General features: G+C 39.0%; 3 protein-coding genes across 9 annotated transcripts in view; 1 reads left to right on the top strand and 2 right to left on the bottom strand.

Moving 5' to 3' along the window:
- cmpy (crimpy) overlaps positions 1-7,801 on the bottom strand; it is a 156,404-nt gene extending 148,603 nt beyond the window's left edge. Inside the window, exons 1-3 of one of the 2 annotated variants that reach the window (XM_069118638.1) lie at positions 7,626-7,801; positions 5,902-6,224; positions 1,916-2,058 (exon numbers count right to left, since the gene is read on the bottom strand). In XM_069118638.1, the coding sequence (XP_068974739.1) occupies positions 1,916-2,058; positions 5,902-6,047 (289 nt within the window). In that variant the 5' untranslated portion in view covers positions 6,048-6,224; positions 7,626-7,801. The remainder of the gene's footprint in view (positions 1-1,915; positions 2,059-5,901; positions 6,225-7,625) is intronic. The other variant, XM_069118637.1, reaches the window with a different exon arrangement.
- Positions 7,802-8,948: 1,147 nt separating this feature from the next.
- Positions 8,949-15,397, top strand: Nup188 (nuclear pore complex protein Nup188). The gene is made up of 5 exons (XM_069117822.1): positions 8,949-9,182; positions 9,312-9,522; positions 9,620-10,084; positions 10,170-10,294; positions 10,365-15,397. Exons 1-5 carry the CDS (start codon positions 9,154-9,156, stop codon positions 15,238-15,240), a joined length of 5,706 nt encoding a protein of 1,901 aa, XP_068973923.1. The 5' UTR covers positions 8,949-9,153; the 3' UTR covers positions 15,241-15,397.
- Positions 15,167-19,664, bottom strand: LOC138182220 (mesoderm induction early response protein 1). Of its 6 annotated transcripts, XM_069117824.1 has the most exons (6): positions 19,268-19,664; positions 19,032-19,175; positions 18,790-18,925; positions 17,475-18,542; positions 17,275-17,402; positions 15,167-17,039 (listed from the first exon to the last, which is right to left on the bottom strand). In XM_069117824.1, coding segments are annotated over exons 2-6 (1,956 nt in total). In that variant the 5' UTR covers positions 19,034-19,175; positions 19,268-19,664; the 3' UTR covers positions 15,167-16,417. The 6 variants fall into 6 exon arrangements, with proteins under 6 accessions (XP_068973925.1, XP_068973924.1, XP_068973926.1 ...); XM_069117823.1 differs by having other exon boundaries at positions 19,032-19,664; XM_069117825.1 differs by having other exon boundaries at positions 15,167-17,036; positions 19,032-19,664.
- Between the last annotated feature and the right edge of the window lie 459 nt (positions 19,665-20,123).

Genomic DNA, 20,123 nt, shown 5'->3' with positions numbered 1-20,123 from the left:
ACTATTCTTCCAACTTATGTAAGACTTCAAAATTACGATCACGACCCTAACGCATATATCTCGCGACGATACCGAATAACTTTAAACATTCGAATCTTTTTCTTCGTATCTGAAGATTTTTCAAGCAACGCGGTTCTAGTTTCTCTCTTTGTACCAAATCCAAGATTTTTGTTCTTTTCTCTTTTATTTTCTTTTTTTTTAAAGTTTCCTCTATTATCTTCTTCTGCTAACCTCGCTAGAGACACGAGACAAAGTAATAACAACGCGAAGTAGCAGCGGAAAAATTGTTCAATTAAATTCGCGGCTGGAGCTGTCTTGTTCGTATCTAGCCGGGTCCACAGTCATGGCTCGAGTTGCTCAAAGTCGAAAGTTAAGAAGTTTCAACGAAGGGACCGTAGGTCGAAGCTAAGAGGAGAAATAAAAGGTAAAGTCAAAAGAAGAGGAGACTAAAGTTGGCAGAGTTCCATGGAAACGAGATAAAGCTCTTGTATCGTTTGTAGGTGTGCGCAACTGTTAATTGGCAAACAGCTGAAATACGAAAGACCACGAAACATCGTCGCAGAAGATGCGCCGCGACGAAACGCGAGTAGAGAATGTCGAGCGAAGCACGGCTTGTAAATGCTCGTTTGAAATCAATTCTTATTATCGCGCACCATCCTCCAACCCTCGAGGTAACCTACTCGTCGCAAACGAGAACTTACGAGAAGCGTTTATAGAACTTACAAAAGAGTCGCTTCTTTGAAAGCTCGAGACGAATCGATCGATATCGATTGACTTCGTAAGATGTATCCTAAGCTACGCTTCTGCTTTACTTCCTTCGAAAGGCCGCTTAAAACGATATAGAAATTCGGCCAAATTCGAAAACTTGACGGCCGTAGTTGGCGCATAACGACTGGACTTTTAACGGGATATGCGCTTAATAAACGGTTCTGTAACTACTTCTATTAACAAAAGTTGCCAAATGTTTTTCAACTGTCGCGAACGTTTACACCGTGATAATGTTTATGACGCAATTTGTATTCTAAATCGTGTCCCGTGATATTACGAGCAAATAAATTTATATTACATTCGCATTTACAACCGCGCGAATATAGAAATAATATGTTTGTAAAATTTTCCAAGCATCGTTACCCGTCCCTGGCACAATACTATTATTACCTCCCCATGTCGATAATCACGACCGCAAAAGGTTGTCCTCGTTAACGTCATTTCAACACGATTAGCAAACGAGTGGCTCTTCTTTTTCTCGATTGCTCGCCACCTATCTATCGTAGTTGTTATATCCACGTAACGAATGAATTCCGATCGTTTCTAATTAATCGATTACTCTGGAAAGCATCGTACGAACCGATAACAGATACGTACGTATTCAAAGGAACAACGTAACTGTATTGATGCAGGATAAAAACTACCGTATACGTTACTTTTCGTGCCTTCGTCAGATGCAAATGTCATTACGTTAATGTCCTCGGTGAAACGATCGTTTTACCAAAGTTTACCATCGACCGTGCTAAATTATCGATTGCTATCTATATACTGTATACACATATACATGCCGCTGTAGAATTCAGTACTTAGAAACATACTCTCTACGAAGTACGTGTCGTGAGAAAAATGACCTGTGATGCTGTGTGAGTTTTCATCGAATTTGACGCTGCAGAGGATAAGAAAAAGCAGAGACGAAAGAACTGTGCGTTATGATAAAAATCGATCGGTACAAGTTTCAGGAACCGGCACAAGAGTTATTAATCATCGTGATTCTAAAGATCGATTCCTAAAGAGATTTAAATCGCTTCATAAATCTACGCACCATTATTCTTCCTTCGCTATCGGGCCGGCATCGATTCCACGCATAAAGGTAATAGATTCCACGGTACTTTGATAAATCTGAGAATAAAATCGGGATACCACTCACTTGTACAGACTCCCTCGTCCACCTCTCGAGTGTTGGGCAGCAAATTTTTGATGACACATTGTAAGCCGTCAGCACAACTTCCGGAAAATCCAAACAGGCCACCGCACGGTTCTCCCTCGACACGAGCGCACACTTTGCAGCATCTGAAAACCATTACAGGGTATTCACTCGTACACGAAGAAGCTTGCAACAACTGCTTTGTTTGTCTGCACGACGCGTGAACAATAACGTAATAGAAATGACGAGAAACGACTTGGCGAATTTATAAAAGCGTATTAAAATAAATCGATTCTCTATGGGAGTCAGTATCGTATTGTTCGTTTCTTGGAAAACAAATTCAGACGTAATATAGCCACGATAAGTAAACGAGCTTCAACTTGTTTTATATCGACGGTCCAAAGATAACGCTTACGTTTTATGAAAATCAAGAATGCTCGGGTTCAGAGGGGAAAGAAATACGAAGCGAGGGTGAAAGAAATGGGAAAAGGGAGGGAAAAAATAATGGGAAAGAACCGGTTGCGCCTTGTACAGAAAATTTCCGAGTACGAGGAGCAATTTTATTACTTGGTCTCATTGTTGGATCGAGGGCAATCAATTCTTTTATATTGCGTTCTCTCCATCCTCTCCACGAAACAATTTTCCTTGCCGTCACGCGTTTTATAACCGGTATAATACAACACAAGATTCGTCTACATCCGGTTTACCTCGCAATGAAGTATTTACTACTGTGACACAAAAACTTGATGAAAAATACTTTCCGCTCGGAATCTCTACTATCGTTTCTATATAATTTCGGAAAGTCCGAATGATTTTTCTGTACCGAGCCACGATATATTTTAATAACGTAAACGAACGAATAAAAGGAATGAGTACAAGGGAAGAAAAATTTGCCATGTAGATGGTTATCAACGTGTACGTTTAACAAGATGATTCAACGTTGAAACGATAACTCGCGTGTTCGTTAGGATAACACGCAGGTATAATTGTATCGTGGAACGAGCTTTTTCAAATCGAAACTCACGAATGCCGTAGAAACATGCACAACGGTACATCATACGGTAACGCGCAGAGCTTAGAGCGCGTTTCCCCGATTTCGTAAATGCCTTTGCACGAGCTACGATTAAAGGTCGGATTATATTATCCGCGCAAACACGAGATGGATGTATCAATTCAGCACCGATCAGACAAATATTCTTTAACGTATTTCAGTACAGATATTTATACGTATCGTATGATATCGACACAGACGCGTATCGGTCCAACCGTCCGGCATTCTCGCGTAATATATTGGGTCGCTCGGGAAGTTCGTTCCGATTTTTAAGCACTTTGGTCGACGTAAAGAATCGCGTGGGAAAGTTCTACGCCGAAAAACCTGAGAGCTTCTGAAAGGATGGAATATTCGAGTTGAGATGGAAAATGGAGAAAGGTTGTGGAACAAAATGCCACCTATATAATTCAATAAATGTATATCGAATCGAGTGTAAATCGGAACGAACTTTCCGAGCGACCCGATACTTTGTCGGATACGGAACGCGTCAATGCTGACAGTGTGCGTCGTATGTTCGAACATAACAGTAACAGCAACAGGCGCTAATGATGGATTCTGGAAAACTTATTGAACTTGGAGATTATATTTTTTTGCGCGATCAACGAGATAGAAATGGTGACGATAATGAAGAAAAAAGGAGCAGCATGGGTTAAAATTGGGAGGAAACTAGAAGAATCCGGTAAATGTAATACATACTTATGTAATACATATGTACATACTTCAATGAAGAAACACTTTTGCTTGGTATTATTGGATTGGCAACTAAGGGATTGCGGATTTTCTCATTAGGTGGTATTGACAGAATCCGCAATCACTTAGTTGCCAACCCAATATATGCCTTTACGAATCGCTTTGTGTTGACTGACTGTTGACTGACTGATCGAATGTCGTCGTTCGACAAACGTACGTATAATACGAATACTAGCGTCTGTGTGTGTGTGTTCCATGTCGAATACGATTAAACAATAAATCGACCTTAAAGGTGATTTCACATTGTCCGTACCGGCACGGCACGGTTCCGTCCCGACGAATATTCTTGCGAGTAGTAAGATAGGTCTGTTCGTATACGTATAGCGTAACGGATCCGTTCCGACACGTTACGTACGGAACGGTGCTGGCACGACAGAACATCGAAACATGTGTTTTAGACGAGACCGTTCACACTATCCGTCACCGAGCGGTAGACGAGCGACGTTACCGTTTCTGTATGGTACAAAGTATAAATCTATCTTAAAGTGTCTGTTGCATCGCGCGAACGTAGTTAAATCGTTCGAGCCATTCGAACAAGGAAACCGCGTGATTCGTCATCGGATGGTAAGGCGAAAAACATTGCTATCGTACGATTCTCGTTTACCGCAGGCCATTAACTATCGATAATTAGTCATTTGCGGAAGAGATTTTTCTAGTATAACCAACGAAATAAAACGCAACTCGATCGTCGTATCGCTATCGCGCAGCAATTTACCAATACGAGAGACTACGAATATGAACAGAAATACGGCGAATTTCATTTTCGAAAGAAAGACTCGAGAATCGTGAACTGTTTACCCTGTGCAAAATCTAGAGCGCAGATCCTTCGCCTTAAAATATCTCGTTTACCGGAATGTTACCCTTCCGTTTACGTCTTGGAGCTCGATTTTAACCATCGCATCGCGTCCCATCCCGTTCCAGTAATTCCCTTTACCTAAAGGACTCACCGAGAATTCCTCGTCGTGATAAACGTTAGCTACGCGTATCGAATTCAAAACGACCTCACAGCCCTTACAGATGGAGAAGATCCGTCGCGAATTCAATCTTCGCGTTTTCAATTTGACAAACGAGGGCTGCATCGTTAACCCATGGAAGGTCTTGCTCAAGGAAAAGGAAGAATTTCAATCGGATGTTGTTTGCGTTCGAATTTCTATAGGACAATTATTATAGATTAATGAATATTATAAATCGTAGTGTTGATCGATTTATTGTTTACCGCTGCGTGGGGGAAAAAATATGGTGTTATGGGGGAAAAACGATCGATTCGCTGGTCGATCGAACGTGCTAGCAAAAAACGGCATGAAATTTCAATGACTGACGCTTTTGTTCACTCCTAGCTTGAATATTCAAGCTTCGCTTTATCAAACGCTATTTTTCATCAGTGCGCCGCTAATACCGGAATAAAATTCACCTGACAAAGAACGCTGCGTAACAAAGAGCAGAACTTTTTCCTCTTCGTTGAAAAAGGAACCGGAATCTCTGTTTTACTAGGCATTTTAATTGCACGGGATCTCTCGATGAATACGACAGACTCGCGAAAATGTCGAATGTTGTTTACAGGAAGAGGAGAAAAAGCTAAATATTGGTTTTTGGTTGGCGGATGTGATTAACGATGTCTGTAACGTGTATCCTATGTGTAAGTCGTGACTGTTGAAAGAAAATTGTTGGCTGACGAGTGGAGCGAGAAACGGATCAAAAGTTTAACCGGTCGGAAGAGCGCGAAGAACGCGGAAAGAACCGTTCGCACGCGCGACAACCTTCAGAGCAGTGGCAAGTTACAGAAACGAAACGATCGCGCACTTTCTCGTGACAGACGTTAATTCGAAGAATAAACCAGTGCCAGGGATGTAGACACGATTCCGAAGAAGCTCGATTGCCGTATAATAATTTTATGATCGTAAAATCGGGCGAGTATTAAAGTTTAGGTATTCGGGCGAATCGTGTGGAACAGGCGAATCTTTGGTAAGAGCCTACGCGTTCTACATAGCTCTGAATACCTATAACCTACAACTGTCACTATACCACGGGGATTATTTACAATGCTACGTACAATATCTGTGTCTTACGTGCTATAACGTATGCTTATTAAAATCGCGTGGATCGGTTCGTCGAAGCGAGAAATCGTTGAGAATTCCGGAAAAGAGTTATCTGAGAATTAGCGAGGAAAAGGAACTGGCGCGTGGCTTACCTGCAGGGATCCCAAGTGAGGCCTCCGGGACAGTCGTCGTCGGTGAGAATGTCACACTCGAAGGGCGAACATACGCAGGAGAGAGCTCTCGCGACCGCGAGCGAGAATACCACGATGCCCCCCAGCAACAGCAACGAGGCCCTCATTTTTCCTCCTCCTCCGCCGCTTTCTTCTTCGTTCTTTATCTCGTCCCTGTGTGTCCTGGCAGCCACGCACGATCACGGACTCGACCCGAAAACGTCGTCCCTCGAATCGCGAGATCAGTTCATCGCGAAACGATTCGCCAGGACGTACATCTCAGCTCCGGTTCGTCAACCGCACACCTAGACACATGTTCTATCGTTGTCTCGCCACGAACAAACTTTGTGTTTTACGCGAGGATCGAGTTACAGATTCCAACGCAGAGTCCCACCCCCCTCCCTGTCTCTTACAGCGTAGAAAACAGCCACCGAGAACGTTTCGTCCTTGTCACGGACTTTTTCGAATTAGCGTTAAATAAAAACACTCCGGTCCAGCCTCGTCGTTCTAACGATAAACACGCGTTTTTCAACTATGTATTACGCTCGAAATACGAAAACTGAGAAACAATCATGCCGGCGTACCTTTAGATTACACGGTTTGTGACATTGGCGCGCGATTCCAAACTCTGGAAATATTTACATTACAATTTGGGATCGTTCATCGTCGCGTCGATTAATGCGCTAAATTTCCGTTTGGTTGAAGGCAAACAGAAATTTGATCTTAATCGGTCATCAAAATAATAAACAGAAACGGAAAATAATGGAGATAGAAGTTCTCGCAATCGGGACTATTCGCGCTATCGTTTATCGGCCGGGTACGCCGGCGTCGCTAATCACGTTCAGCTATTTTCCCACTCGTAACCGAAAGATTTTCTGCCCGGTAACCGAGTAATATCGAAGGCGTTCTCGAAAGAAAAAACCCATAGATTTGGCGAATCGAGCTGACGTAACGAGCAAACACGAAATTAATTTCAGATCGCCGTACCGCAATCCAAACGATTGCGAGCAAGTTCGATCACCTTGCGTTGCGATCGCGCAATTAAATTACGAGAGTAAGAGGCCACCGAGCAAGAGCTCGGAGAACCGCAGTGCCGCATACGCGGTGCAACATACTGGAATTTCGGGAAGTCCTATTAAACGCGAAAATACTTTTAACGCGCACCGTGTACATGCTACGTACGCGTCAGAGAATACTGTACGTACTCGAGGTTGTATTTCCCGACGGATGCATCCACGGTAACAAGAATCGCGACGTACATACATTATGGAAACAAACACGTCCGGGAGCAGCTCGAAATGAAATATTCGCCGACTTGTTCGTAACCCTCTGAACCTGTTCGCTGTTGTTGCGTTCCCCAATGATTTCACGCTTTACGTTTATAAGATACTTTCGAATATCACGGATGAAACATCGAGCTAAACGATCGGTATCAAAATCGTCGTACGAGCTTTCCGTCGATGCTCCAATGAAATTTCACTTTCGTCAAGAAAAATTCTGTAAGAAAGGACTTCTGGGAATATAAAGTACGAAGAAACGAAACAATTTACGAGATGTCGCGTACTGTAGCTTATTAATCCTATAAAATACGCAAAATACGGAGAAGGGCAAATCGGTCGTCGAACAAACGGATCGCGAAAACGCGTGTCCCGTGTGTTTCATCGATTCGAAAAGTAACCGATTGTCGAAAAAATAGAGATATTTACAAGAATGATGCGTAGCAGGTCGCATAGTAATCCCGATAAATGTACAGTTTCCTCCGTTGATGCACTCACGCTGGCAGCAACAACATCGTGCACAACCGAACAAAACGTAATTTTCCGTCGACAACGTAACACCCGATTCGCTCTGTGTTCAAGACGAACGTGCACTGACGAACAATCGGTGTCTACGACGCGGCGTCGGCCGTTTCGACGTCTCGCGTCGGCGCTCTAACGCCACTTCTTTCCTTGCGAACCACTTCTTCACCTGCTACTGTTCTATCGAAACGATCTCGTTTCGTTTCTTCTACAGCAGCTGTCATGACACCTACGCACTTTTTTCATGTTATTTTTATTTTCATGTAAATTTCTGATTTCGCGTTAACGATAACCGATTCGACATTTGTTACTTACCACAAACCTCAAACGTATCGGCAGGTCGGTATTGCCCCGAAAAGCTTATAGTTTGTAGCGGACAAAATTACCAGCTTCTTTTGATGGATAACAAGCTTGTATAAGAAGAAAAAATATATGATCCGCCGTCGACCAGTAACCAGCGTGATAAGCCAGTTGCCAACTTTCTTATACCTAGTTACAGGTATTAACTGTAACAAATGTATCCGACATCTGTCTCTGTAACAGTGCTCTTTTCTTTCTATCTCGCTCTCTTCAGACTGATTTTTCTTTCGCACGTCTTACAAACCCAATCTTTATTCCTAATGTTTATTGAGTACCAACTCTTGCCGTTCGTATCTTTACGAACTACGAATCTTCGTTGTGTTTAGAATAACATATGCATATTTTACTGTAATCTAGTCAGTTACTATAGTATGAGAAATATCATGATTTACACGCAAAACAGACGATTCTAACTCGGTACGTAATCGCGACTACGACAAGAATATTGCGTACGGTTCTAACAGAAATGATTCCTTCGATCTTATTCATTTTTGCCTGGAACGAAAATTGACGTTCACACAATAACACAGTGTACTACTTATTCATCCGTGAAAATTAATTAAAACGAGCGATACCACTACACGATAATTCTTGGACATCACTCAACACCCCCTAAAATTATGCTAAAATAAATATTATCAGGTATACTTGCTTCTTGATACTAACAACATTAATTTCTGTACAAAAATTACAAACTTTCCAGAAAGAATCACTTTCATTCGACTAACGAGAAGCCATAATTGTAACTACGCGCCACTTCTTGGCGGGAAATCTATGACAGTGCGACCAACATAAACTAACCTAAAATCCCTAGTACATCATCGTTTTAGGAATATACAAATCTATCGTTCAATTAACCGAAAACTCGTACGTTGGTATCGACGAAAGATTTTATATGCCGATTGAGGTTACGTCTCGGTCGTTGTTTATAATAGTAGTTTTAAAGACATGTTAGTAAAATAGGAATAAATAGGATGTTTAAATGATATATTTAGTTAAATTTCGTATACCTTAAGCATCTTATAAGAAATTTTTAACACATTTTACATGTTTTATATAAACGAACGTATTGAAAATGGAAGTACCTACCGTAGGAAGTTTACCGTAAGTAAATAATATTTGAAATTTTATTTAATTAATGAAATCTTTGCTATTTCTATTGCTTCATAAAAATAAATCTTTTTCATATTATCACTGTCACGAATGACGAATTCATGTTATATGGAATATAAGTTATTGCAAGGAATTATGGTTTTTAATATCGGATACGGTGTGCCGGTGTGAAAAACAATTAGTAGAAGATGAAATTAAAAAGGAAACTAAACTGCTTAAAGAAGGGCTATTATTTTTTAAGCCATATACCGAAGCATCGCTTCAAAACATTCCCAAAAATGATCCATCCCCTAGAATGTACGAATTAATTAGTAAACTGGCTCCACTTCTCGTACGTATTACAAATAAATTTTTGCATCTAATTTTTCTTTCCTTAATTATCGTGAAAAATGATCGATTCATTCTGTTTTCTTTTTTTCTTTTTCTAGAATTTAGACGCCATAATTACATGGGATTTAGTATGTAATTTTATAAAATACGAGTATCGAAATTGCGCGGAAACTTTCGCATCGCAACTTATAGATTTTACATCGATGAAAGCATTGATCGACGATATTTGGGAATTTTATTACTCTGAAAGAATGACCGTGATAAAGTGCCTTAAACTTATGGTCGAATATAAAGATAAAGGGCATCGTTATCAAAAAGAATTTGCAAAGTTTTTCGATGATGTCCTATTTGGTACGCTATTAGAATCTATTCGAAAACAGATAGAAGCTTTAAAAACGGTAAACCCACCGATACGATCGCAACTGTGTACAGAAGAGTACCTACACAGATTATACAACAGTAGCCTTATAGAAATGCGAGAATTACTGCATATATTAACGGTCATCATTCACGATATTCATATCGCCGAGACCGAATTTATGAAATTTTATGAAAGCATCGGAGTAAGCATTGCCCAAAGTTTACATATCTTGGTATATTTTGTGGATAGTATCTCATATCTAATAATTGATAATTTTACATTTACAGGGAGAACCAAGGCGATTAGCAAGTACAAAAAGTCACGAAGATAAAAAAGCAATTGCCAGAAAAATTAAAGAAATACAGTATAGTCAAGCAGCTTTATTTTTAGTAACATTAGATGTCAGAAAACAGTATGTTTTTTTTATATTTTTACCTAGAATGAACTATAATTTTTATGTTAAAAATATTTCTTCTTTATAGTCCCAACATGGAAGAGTGGATACAGAGCGTAAGAAAGAGTATGCAAGAAACTTTTGAACAAAAATGCATTCGCGACAATTCTCCTCAGGATAGTCCACTATTCTTATCCTGGATGTTAGCAAATTATGCCATTGATCCTGAAAATATTGATACGATGAATCGATTTAGACCATTCGGTATTAAAGCTATACAACTGAATGTTTTTCATTATTTACAAGATTTGATGAATAGCGAAATGATTTGTGAAAAAACCCATTATGCTGAAATTGTACGAAGCAGTGTATATAATCTTCTTACTTTGGTATGTGCTTTCGTTGACGAAGATAAATTGAACGCGCTAAATGATATTTTCAATGCTGTAGCTGCTACAATTCAATTTAGTGAAACTGCGGCCCGATTTTGGGAAGAGCGTAACGATGGTTTGTGGCTGATTTATAAATTTGCAGCTGAACAGTTTCCATACGAGTTTGAACCGTTAACGAACATTGCAATCGGATTGGCGAGCGCGTCAGAATTAAGTGCCGAAAGAATCGCAATGGAACTGGATAATCTTCAATCGTTAACATTGGAGATACCACGACAACGAGACCATAATAAACCGTTGAGACCATACGAGCAAGAATGTATAATTCACAAAAACTCGTATACGATATTAGAAGGTTGTCCTCGTGAAAATATACGTATATTGTCAAGTGAACGGGAAATAGTGATATTTCGTCAAAAGGCAAGCTATTGGGACGCTTTACATCACAAGATAGAACAACTTTTTTCTCAAGCAGGTGGCAGAATTACAGGAACTAATGAAATGAATAAAAATTTGCCCGAACACGTTTCACAGGGCTTAAAATTGTTAAAAACATTAGCCAAACGTACATGGATACGACAAAGTATGGTCATCCCAACAGAACTAAGTTTTGAAATCATAAACAGATTTTCTTATACAGTATTACCTGAAGAGAAAATGTACATATACAAAATAGTTGCAGCTTGCATCGGTATTTCATCCGAACTCGTGTTGGAGTATCCGGAAGAAATATTGTCACGAATGCGAGCTGGTGTTTATCCAAGATTCAATAATCGGTATCAAAAAACATTAGATTTTGCAGAGGCGGTTTCTTTCGATGGTGGTATAATTGCGTCGTGGTTATCTGCTATAGAAACGATTGCACATTCGTATCCAATTCTAAACGCGTATCTAGATATTTTATCGAAATATTTAATCCGAAAGTATAACGAGGAAGCTCTATATACAATAGAAATACCTGGTATGGTATTTTTATTGCAAGGTGTTTTACCGAAATTAGATTCTTGGTATTTCGATTTGGACGCGGAAAGAACCGACTTATGGTTAAAAAGTATGTTTTGCCTTCATAGAGCGCTCGAATCTAGTCTACCAAAGGAGGATATACGTAATGAATTACAACTTGTTGTCGCGTATAGTTTACTGTATTTAGAACCACGACACGCATTATTAAAACTGATCCGTACTGGCGAACGTACTTTGCATAATAAAATGATGGCGGAAACAGATTGGATTCGAGGAAAGGGATTCAAAGCGATGAAAAGTGTACAATTAGCCTTGTCCGTAGTAAATAGATTACTAATATTTCGAAAATCATTGGGTCTTGAAATAAGAGATAGGTCACCGTTAGAGGCTGCCTTATATTCTTCACCTCGTGTACCAAACGGTCTCTTAATAGTGCCTACAATTGTGAATTATCTGTATGTCTGGTTTAGTCCGCCTTTGCAAGCGATGGCTGTTAGACTGTTGAAAAAATTTGCTGAAGGATCATCTATGTCGCTTCTAGTTTGTATGGGTATGGACGGTACCGCTATACGAGAGACCTTTGCCTCTCGTAGAGGGCTTATGTCACCAACCTGTGTCGCGGATGTTAAAGTCGCTATTCTTGAACTGGTTGCTGTATGCCTAGAAAAGCAACCCGGTCTGACGGAAGCTCTATTTAATATTGTACATCCAGCAGAATGCAAACGAATATTTCCTCGATCGGTGGAAGAATTTTTTACAGAAGGATGCAGACAATTTCTAGTTAAATACCTAAATCGAATCTATGAAAAAGATAACATCGTGTGTGACAAATTGTATAACAGCACGATGACGTTATTACGAGCAATGTGGTATCATAGAAACGAGATTCTTGTTAACTTTTTTCGAAAGCGGGAGAACTTTTGGACTCAATTATTTGCTCCGCTTTTTAGAGAAATAGTACCAGGTGTGAAAGGTTATTCTCATCTGCTGGATATAATTACTTTAGAGCTATTCAAAAGTACCACGTTGGAAGACGATTTTAACACGAACCTGAAGAAACTTTTAGATAAATCAACGGATTATTGGAAGAAACTGACGATATATATACTGGATGATGTACACACCGATAGCGAAGAGTCAAACAGAAATGAGAAGCGAGATAGTAATGTTACGGATTCCTTGTATGAAACTAATTTGGAATCTTGGTATAATTTTATCGTCACGTTAACCGACGAAAGAATAGCAAAAAATTATCCTATTAACGTATCCCAAGCGCAATTGATAACGCAACGTTCTTTAGAATCGTTATTGGAACGAATCAAACAATCTTATAATGTTTCTAGCCAAAAAATTACAATGTTACTGGCGTCTTTAACGCTTCGATGTATCACCTCTTGGAAACAGATGTGCGTCGATGATTCTAGAATTTTCAAATCGGGATTGACCCAGCTAATGCAAGAAATCGGCCAAGCTTATCGCAGTTATGGAAAGTCTTTGCGTCAAACGCTGATTTCTCTACTTCTCGGATGCGTGCAATGTGTGAAAAGCACTTTACGCGAAGACGTGACGAGTCTCGAATATCTTTTATCGCATTCTTGTATAATCGCTGCCAGCGAGTTAGAGGAGTTGAAGGAAGCCGCTACTGAATTGGAAAAACGAAAACAGCAACAGTACTCGATTGAACGAAAAGGTATTGACAAAACAGTCACCATCGATAGTGTGATCGCGCAAAAGAATGCCGATGAAAGAAATGCGGAAACCGTTCGCGGGATTCGGGAAAGTTTACCAGCAACACTGGCTGTTTGCATGGTTAGCCAATTATTACGCTCCTACGTGGAACGAAGTTCTACTTTGAAGCATCAACGAAAGTCTAGCTGCGTGCAACTTCGACAAATGATACCGGAATTGATGACATGCATCGGTATTACTCTGCAAAAGTATCCATATTTAAGGTTTAGTACGGCCGCTCTTAATTTGCTCAATTTAATCATTCGTTCGCCGTACACTCTACATCCCGTCAATGAGAATGATATTGCAAAACTATGGTTGAGCCTAATTCCTCCCAGCGACATTGGAAACAGTATGTTGGACTCGTTGTACAACGATTGCCCGAATGGAAAGTGGCGATGCCAGGATTGGTGGCCACTCTATACGCTCGGTCTTGAATTTGTAATAGGACTCGTGACTAGAGAAACACCTACCATCTACATAAAATCTATCGTCACATTTTTTAATTCTCACGAATATCAATTAATGGTTGCATCGACCTTGTTAAGACATACAGCTGATCTTTTTGCTGCCGATCTGGTACAATCCCTTGTTGCTCTTATTCATATCGTAGCAACACAGCCGTACGTTTGGAATTCGATACAGCCAAACGTTTGCGAGACTCTGATCAAATGTATGTATTTGGCATACGATAATACCGTAAACTTGTTACTGCGACCGCGAATTCTCAAGTTCATCATCGACGGTATCAGCGTAGAAAGTGCCGAGGAATTGGAGTCTTGTGACAAAAGATCACCAAGTGGTGAATTAAAATTACTAGTTAACAAATTGATCGTTATAAACACAACTTGTGCGTTAAGCTTCGTTCACTTTTCACCAAGACTAAACACTCTTGTAGACACTATATATACGCAAGACTTTTGGTATACTCCCATGGCGGAAATGAACTTCGGACCACCTCAGATGAGCATGAGTTCCGGCCCACGATTAACTTACGGCACGATAATTAGCTCGACACAGTTATTTACGCAGGCTTTGCATTCTCGATCTCAACCTGTGAGTACTTTGTCCGTTTCTCTCAGTGGCCAACCAGATAAATCAGATTCCGCTAAGAAGGAATGGGAACATGCAGCGCCAGAGGATCGACGAATGCATTCGAGCAAAGATTTAAGGAGGATTATCCATGCGGCATCCGGTTCCACTTCGAGATCATCTTCCAACGTAGCGAGTGAATTTTTGGTGTACGTTAGTGGCCTAGATGTAACTGTGCCACTGTTAAGTAGCCCAAGACTCGTGCGGAGACCGTACGATCCACTTATTTGTGAAAATACTATTCTGTCAAGAGCAACGGCCTTGACAAGCGGCAGACACGTAACGAAAGGAGTGCCTGCCGGAAATGATAGCCCTGTCGTAGCGAAATATCAAAAATTTAGCGACCCTTGGTTCGAATCTATGGACGAAAATAATACGAGATTCGCTCTTGAAGTCAATCTCGTGTTAATCTTGTGTCAAGCCCTAGAAGGCGTCAGGAGTCCAAGAATCGCACTTCGAGATCGTCAGCTAATAGCGCGCGAAACGGTGACCGAATTAGGAGTTTTCTTCGATTTTCTGGAACATCGAGGTACTCCCGACGATTGGCAGGTTAAAGGATCGTTAATTAATCCCGACGCCAAAAGCGTAAGAACTATTCAACAAACTGTTGACTTCAATCAAGTTGTCTTACCCGCCAGATTAAAAGAGACAGAAAGAAAGGAACTTGTAGAAGACATATTAACTACGGGAAAATTCACAACCAATATCAGTAGTGTACAGTTTTTACCTTTGATGAGGAAATTATTGAAAACAGTGGTGGAATCGCTAGATTTAACACAGTATCCATAACAGCATCGAGATTGCGATAAATCTTTGAACTCTTTGAAAAAGGGAAGAAAACGACAGGAAAATATTCGGCATCGTACAAAAGAAGTAAAAATTTATGATTATTTATAGTATATATGGAAATTCACAATAAAGTAACGATTTTTTATTTAAGATATAATTCTACGTCTTCAGCGTGTGTAAAGGATAAAGAAATTAAGTGCAAGGATACACAAATGTGCTGCTTAAAATTTGTTTCGTATAAATAAAATATGATAGAACGACAACCAACATATTTAGAGTCGTCTAACATGTTGTGTATCCTTGGTGAAAATACAAAAGAAAAAAAAAAGAAATAAGTACAGTTTCATTAAATTTCATTTAATTTAACCATTTTAGAAGATTATCGAAATTTTGATTTTCATCAAACTTATAGATCGCTTTTTTTGTACACTTAGAAGTATCAGGAGCTAGACACGTGTTTAGTAGAGATGTGCGAGAACCAAAAATATCGGGTCGGGTCAGATCAGGTCTCGAAAGTATTTCGAGAATATCGAGATTTGCTGAGAATTTTCTGAACCCGAACTCACTTTGTCATTAGTATCAACAGAGCTAGTCCTAAAATGTAGTCCGCATTCTCGAAATTCTCGGGAATCCCGATATTCTCGAGTCTCCAAATACTTTTGGGGCCCAAACTGACTATGGGATTCTAGCACATCCCTAGTGCTTAGACGACAACAGTATAATTATTTTCATAAATTTTGCATCCAATTTATACAATCCTGTCATTTGTAACGTTAATAACGTTTAATTAGTTTGTAAAATACGAATACTTTAAACTCATCTTCCTGTATGAATCTCATCTACGGAACCAGAAGTAGTTGTCAGAAAGTAGAAAGCAGAAAATGGAAAAAGCTATAATAATTCACGTTCACGTGCCACTTATCCTATTTAATTATCTTTTCGATTTACTTATTTTGCTATCATTTTATTTTAGTTTTGCGAAAAACCTGTTCTTTGCTTTGTTTCCGTTATATCGATCGATAATCATATTTATACGATACAGTACAAAAATATAATTCATGATATTAACGAATATTATATGTTACGACAATAGTGATAACGCGAGTGTTAAATGGATCACATCGCACCAAGACATAGGACGTCTTCCAGGCTTAAAACCTGAAAGTCGTGTTCGACGCTAAGGGGGCAAATGAGGTAAAATGTTCTCTGGCGATGGTGAATCGTGTACATCGTTGCTTCTCGACGTCACTCTCGAATGATAAAAATTATTAGAGGCGGCAGAAGTGATGGTAGAACTGCTTGTAACCGTACTTGTAATTCCAACGGCCGTAACCATCGGAACGGTGCTAGTTGTTGTCGTATTTATCGTAATTGTCGTTACAATAGAGGAGGTAGAGTGACTTCGAGACGTCAAATTCGACCACATATGTGGGTTAGTGTAGCTAGAATCGGACGGTGAACATTCGGAATGACGAGTTGACGTAGTACAATATATAGATGATGACAATGTAGTTGAAACAGAACCTGAGGACGATACAGTCACAGCGGTTGATACCGGTGGTGGTGGAGGTGGAGGAGGGAGTGGCGGCGGTGCTGGCGTTGGTCCATTCGAATCTGCTAAAGGATCAATTACGGTACCATCCCATGGTTCCGCCGATTTTGCTTCGTCATTGTTTGGAGCATTAACGGTTGACCTTTGCCGTTTCGCATCACCATACAATAAGCAATGAACATTTGGTGAACTGCTACGATCGCGAACACCCTCTTGTTCTTCCAGAAATCGGTCCATATAGTCCCTGCTTACGATTCAACGATCTTGTCATACTTCAAGTTTTCAATCGTAACATAAAAATATAACAACAGAAACTATATGATTTCATTGAAACTTAATTTAATGAAGATTTATTTAATGAAAGAAAAGGAGAAAAAAAGATATAAATACAGTATATTCGATCATTGTGGCAATTTAAATTTATAAACATTTGATCTTCTAAACAATTAATTCTATTGGTGTAAATCAGAGAAAATACTCACGTGATACCAGGATGTAAAGCATACTTCTTCTTTTCTAAGCGAGCCTTATATGTAAATATATCATGCCGTTCCGTTTTCTTCCAAAGATAATAAAATTGCACCAATTCGCCAACAGATCGCGTTCGAACCTGTTACGATGACCCTTATGTTACGTACAATTGTTTCTCACTACTGGGAAGTAGTTCGAGGTTGATGCATACCTTATTCTTCTGTATAAGATGAAAATCTTTTCCGTAACTTCGTAATCCAGATTCAAAATTATGACATTCTTCTTCCGACCAAAGACTAACTGCATCCGTTGGCGGTACAACGTTCATTCTTCGTCTTCTTAATGCCTCCTCAAGATTGTAACCACATTGTAACAATAGATATAAAGCTTGCTCGTCATCTCTAATATGAGATCCTGTAGGCAGAGAACCACCTTTCACGGCTGGTAACTGTGCCCGTTCTAAAAACTCTTCAGTTTCCTCTTCGGGTATGTGGCTGGGATCCCACAGCATTTTGTCCTCATTCTCGTAAGGTAAAGCATCGTCGTAATGACAGAGACCTTCTGGTATAGCCGCTTGGTAATTAATACCGACCATGATTGTCTTCTTCCATTCTTCTTCGTCTGGGCTATAATCGCAATCGTCTTCTTCTTCTTCGCTCTGTGGTCGTGAAACGCTTCGCAATAATCTTGACGTACCGCTACCTATACCACCGCTAACTATTCCATCTTCTCCTCCATCTACTATACCACTGCTAACACTACCTTCTACTCCACCTCCCGTATTATCGTTTGTACAGCTAGCAAGCGCGGTTATGCTACTGCATTTGGCAGTAGTAGTGCCACCCATTGTTGAAGTCGTCCTTGTATTTTCATTGTTACTACAACCATCGATCATAGAACATTCTTCCCCTTCACCTTCTTCATCGTCTTCATCATCATCGGGAATTCTGTGTCGTCTGTTATTGTCTCCAGTACCTACATCACTGGTATTACTTCCTTTCATCGTCGATCCTGACACCAACGATGACGAATCTTTTCCTTTTACCAACATCTCTGTGTAAAATTGCTTGAGATCTGGCTCGTTACTAGTTGCATCCGCTTCGTCATCATCTTCGTCGTCATCCGCGTCGTTATCTCCCTTATCTGAATACTGTTCTTCAATTTCTGGATCGCCGCTTCCAGATGGGATTAGCATTTGGTCTGAACTGTTCGAATTTTCTGTAGACGGGTCCCCGTATCCATACATCGCAAGTAGGTCTTTTAGTGGCATATCACCTTCCTGAAAGGAGACAAGAACACGAATGATTACTATGCCACATATAGCAAACCGACTAAACATACGAATCTCACTACGAGAACGCACTTTGAGTCCAAAGTGTTGTAGAAACTTATCATAATTGTAATTATTTATGGGCTTGATTTTTTCATTTCACAGGCTTGATCCTAGAATAGTTGGGATCAGAATCTTGTTACAAAATGAACATCGCATATGTTAAATATTTAGCTCTGTCACTTCAGAATTATACCTTTTGTAAGTTGGACAACTCGTTGTGAGAATCTTCACTACCTTCTAAAGCTTCTTCTTCATCTAAAGTCCGTTCATCATCAAAATCATTTACCATCATTTCTGTAGTTGGACCCATTTCATAATCTCGATCTGCCCTATAAATTATTAAGTACATAAAAATTTGTTTACATATTCTTCTTTTAGAATAGTTATTAATTATCAAATATATTAAAACCTATTCATTGATTTATCTATACTAACATGTTTATATTTTTTGCAGTAACCAAAGTTGAAACATATCACGTAGATGTTAGATGGCTGTATCTAAAGTAATACACTGAGCGATGCACACTATCAAAATGATGAAGAAGAATGTTCTTGAGCTACCTATGTTGTAGATTTTCTCTGGTTTCAATAATTTATTTATAAACACTTTTATCATATAAACAAAGTAATACTATGAGAATGTAATATGCAACTTGTAACACGAATCTAACCTTAAATTTTTATGACATTAATGCTGACATTTACATTCACGATAACCACTCATTTTTTTTAACAAACAATATAATACAAATTAACTGTATTCTAGTTTCTTGTTTCTGGCACTCCGTACTATTCCGAATTTCACTACACCTCACTAAGAATCTTTGATTACAATGTACATATTCACAAAGAATAGAAAATTTGTTCACACAAAAGTTTTATGATATATCTAACATTTTTCTAAGGCACATTTTTAATCGATGACAAAACAGTCTCAACCGTATCAAAAAAAATCATACAGAACTCTGACAAATTTTGAGAAAACAAACTGAAAAATGCACAATACATTATTTATATTCATCAAATGTTCCATTACGCTTCTATATCATTCTGAAAAGCGGGAAATTCATGAAACGCGTTAGAACAACCAATCACGAACACTTACGATTATGTAGAAAGTGTTTTACCATTGGTTAAAAAACGTGTTTTCCTAAATAAATACTTTTGTGGCAATTCTTGTAAATGCATCCGTATAAACTTTTAACTTTCGTTAATTCTTAATATTTACATAGTATAGATATATAAATATTAAGTATAGATACTAGTATAGTATAGATATATAGTCTATATAGATATATAGTATATATAAGTATAGATATAGTATATAGATATAAATACTAGTATAGATATGTAAATATTAAGAATATATATATTAAGAATATTAAGAATATTAATATATATATATATATATATATATATATATATATATATATATAAGTCTTATACATATTTATATGTTTAATTAAAAAAGGAAAAAGACAAGTAGTAGTACTAATACTATTACATACTTTGTAGTACTATGAATAA

This window comes from Bombus flavifrons, chromosome 8 (genome assembly GCF_040668555.2).
Source record: "Bombus flavifrons isolate JBK064 chromosome 8, iyBomFlav1_principal, whole genome shotgun sequence".
Lineage (NCBI taxonomy): Eukaryota > Metazoa > Arthropoda > Insecta > Hymenoptera > Apidae > Bombus > Bombus flavifrons.
The sequence above is the reverse complement of the archived record's forward strand: the minus strand, read 5'-3'. Positions and strand labels throughout refer to the sequence as shown.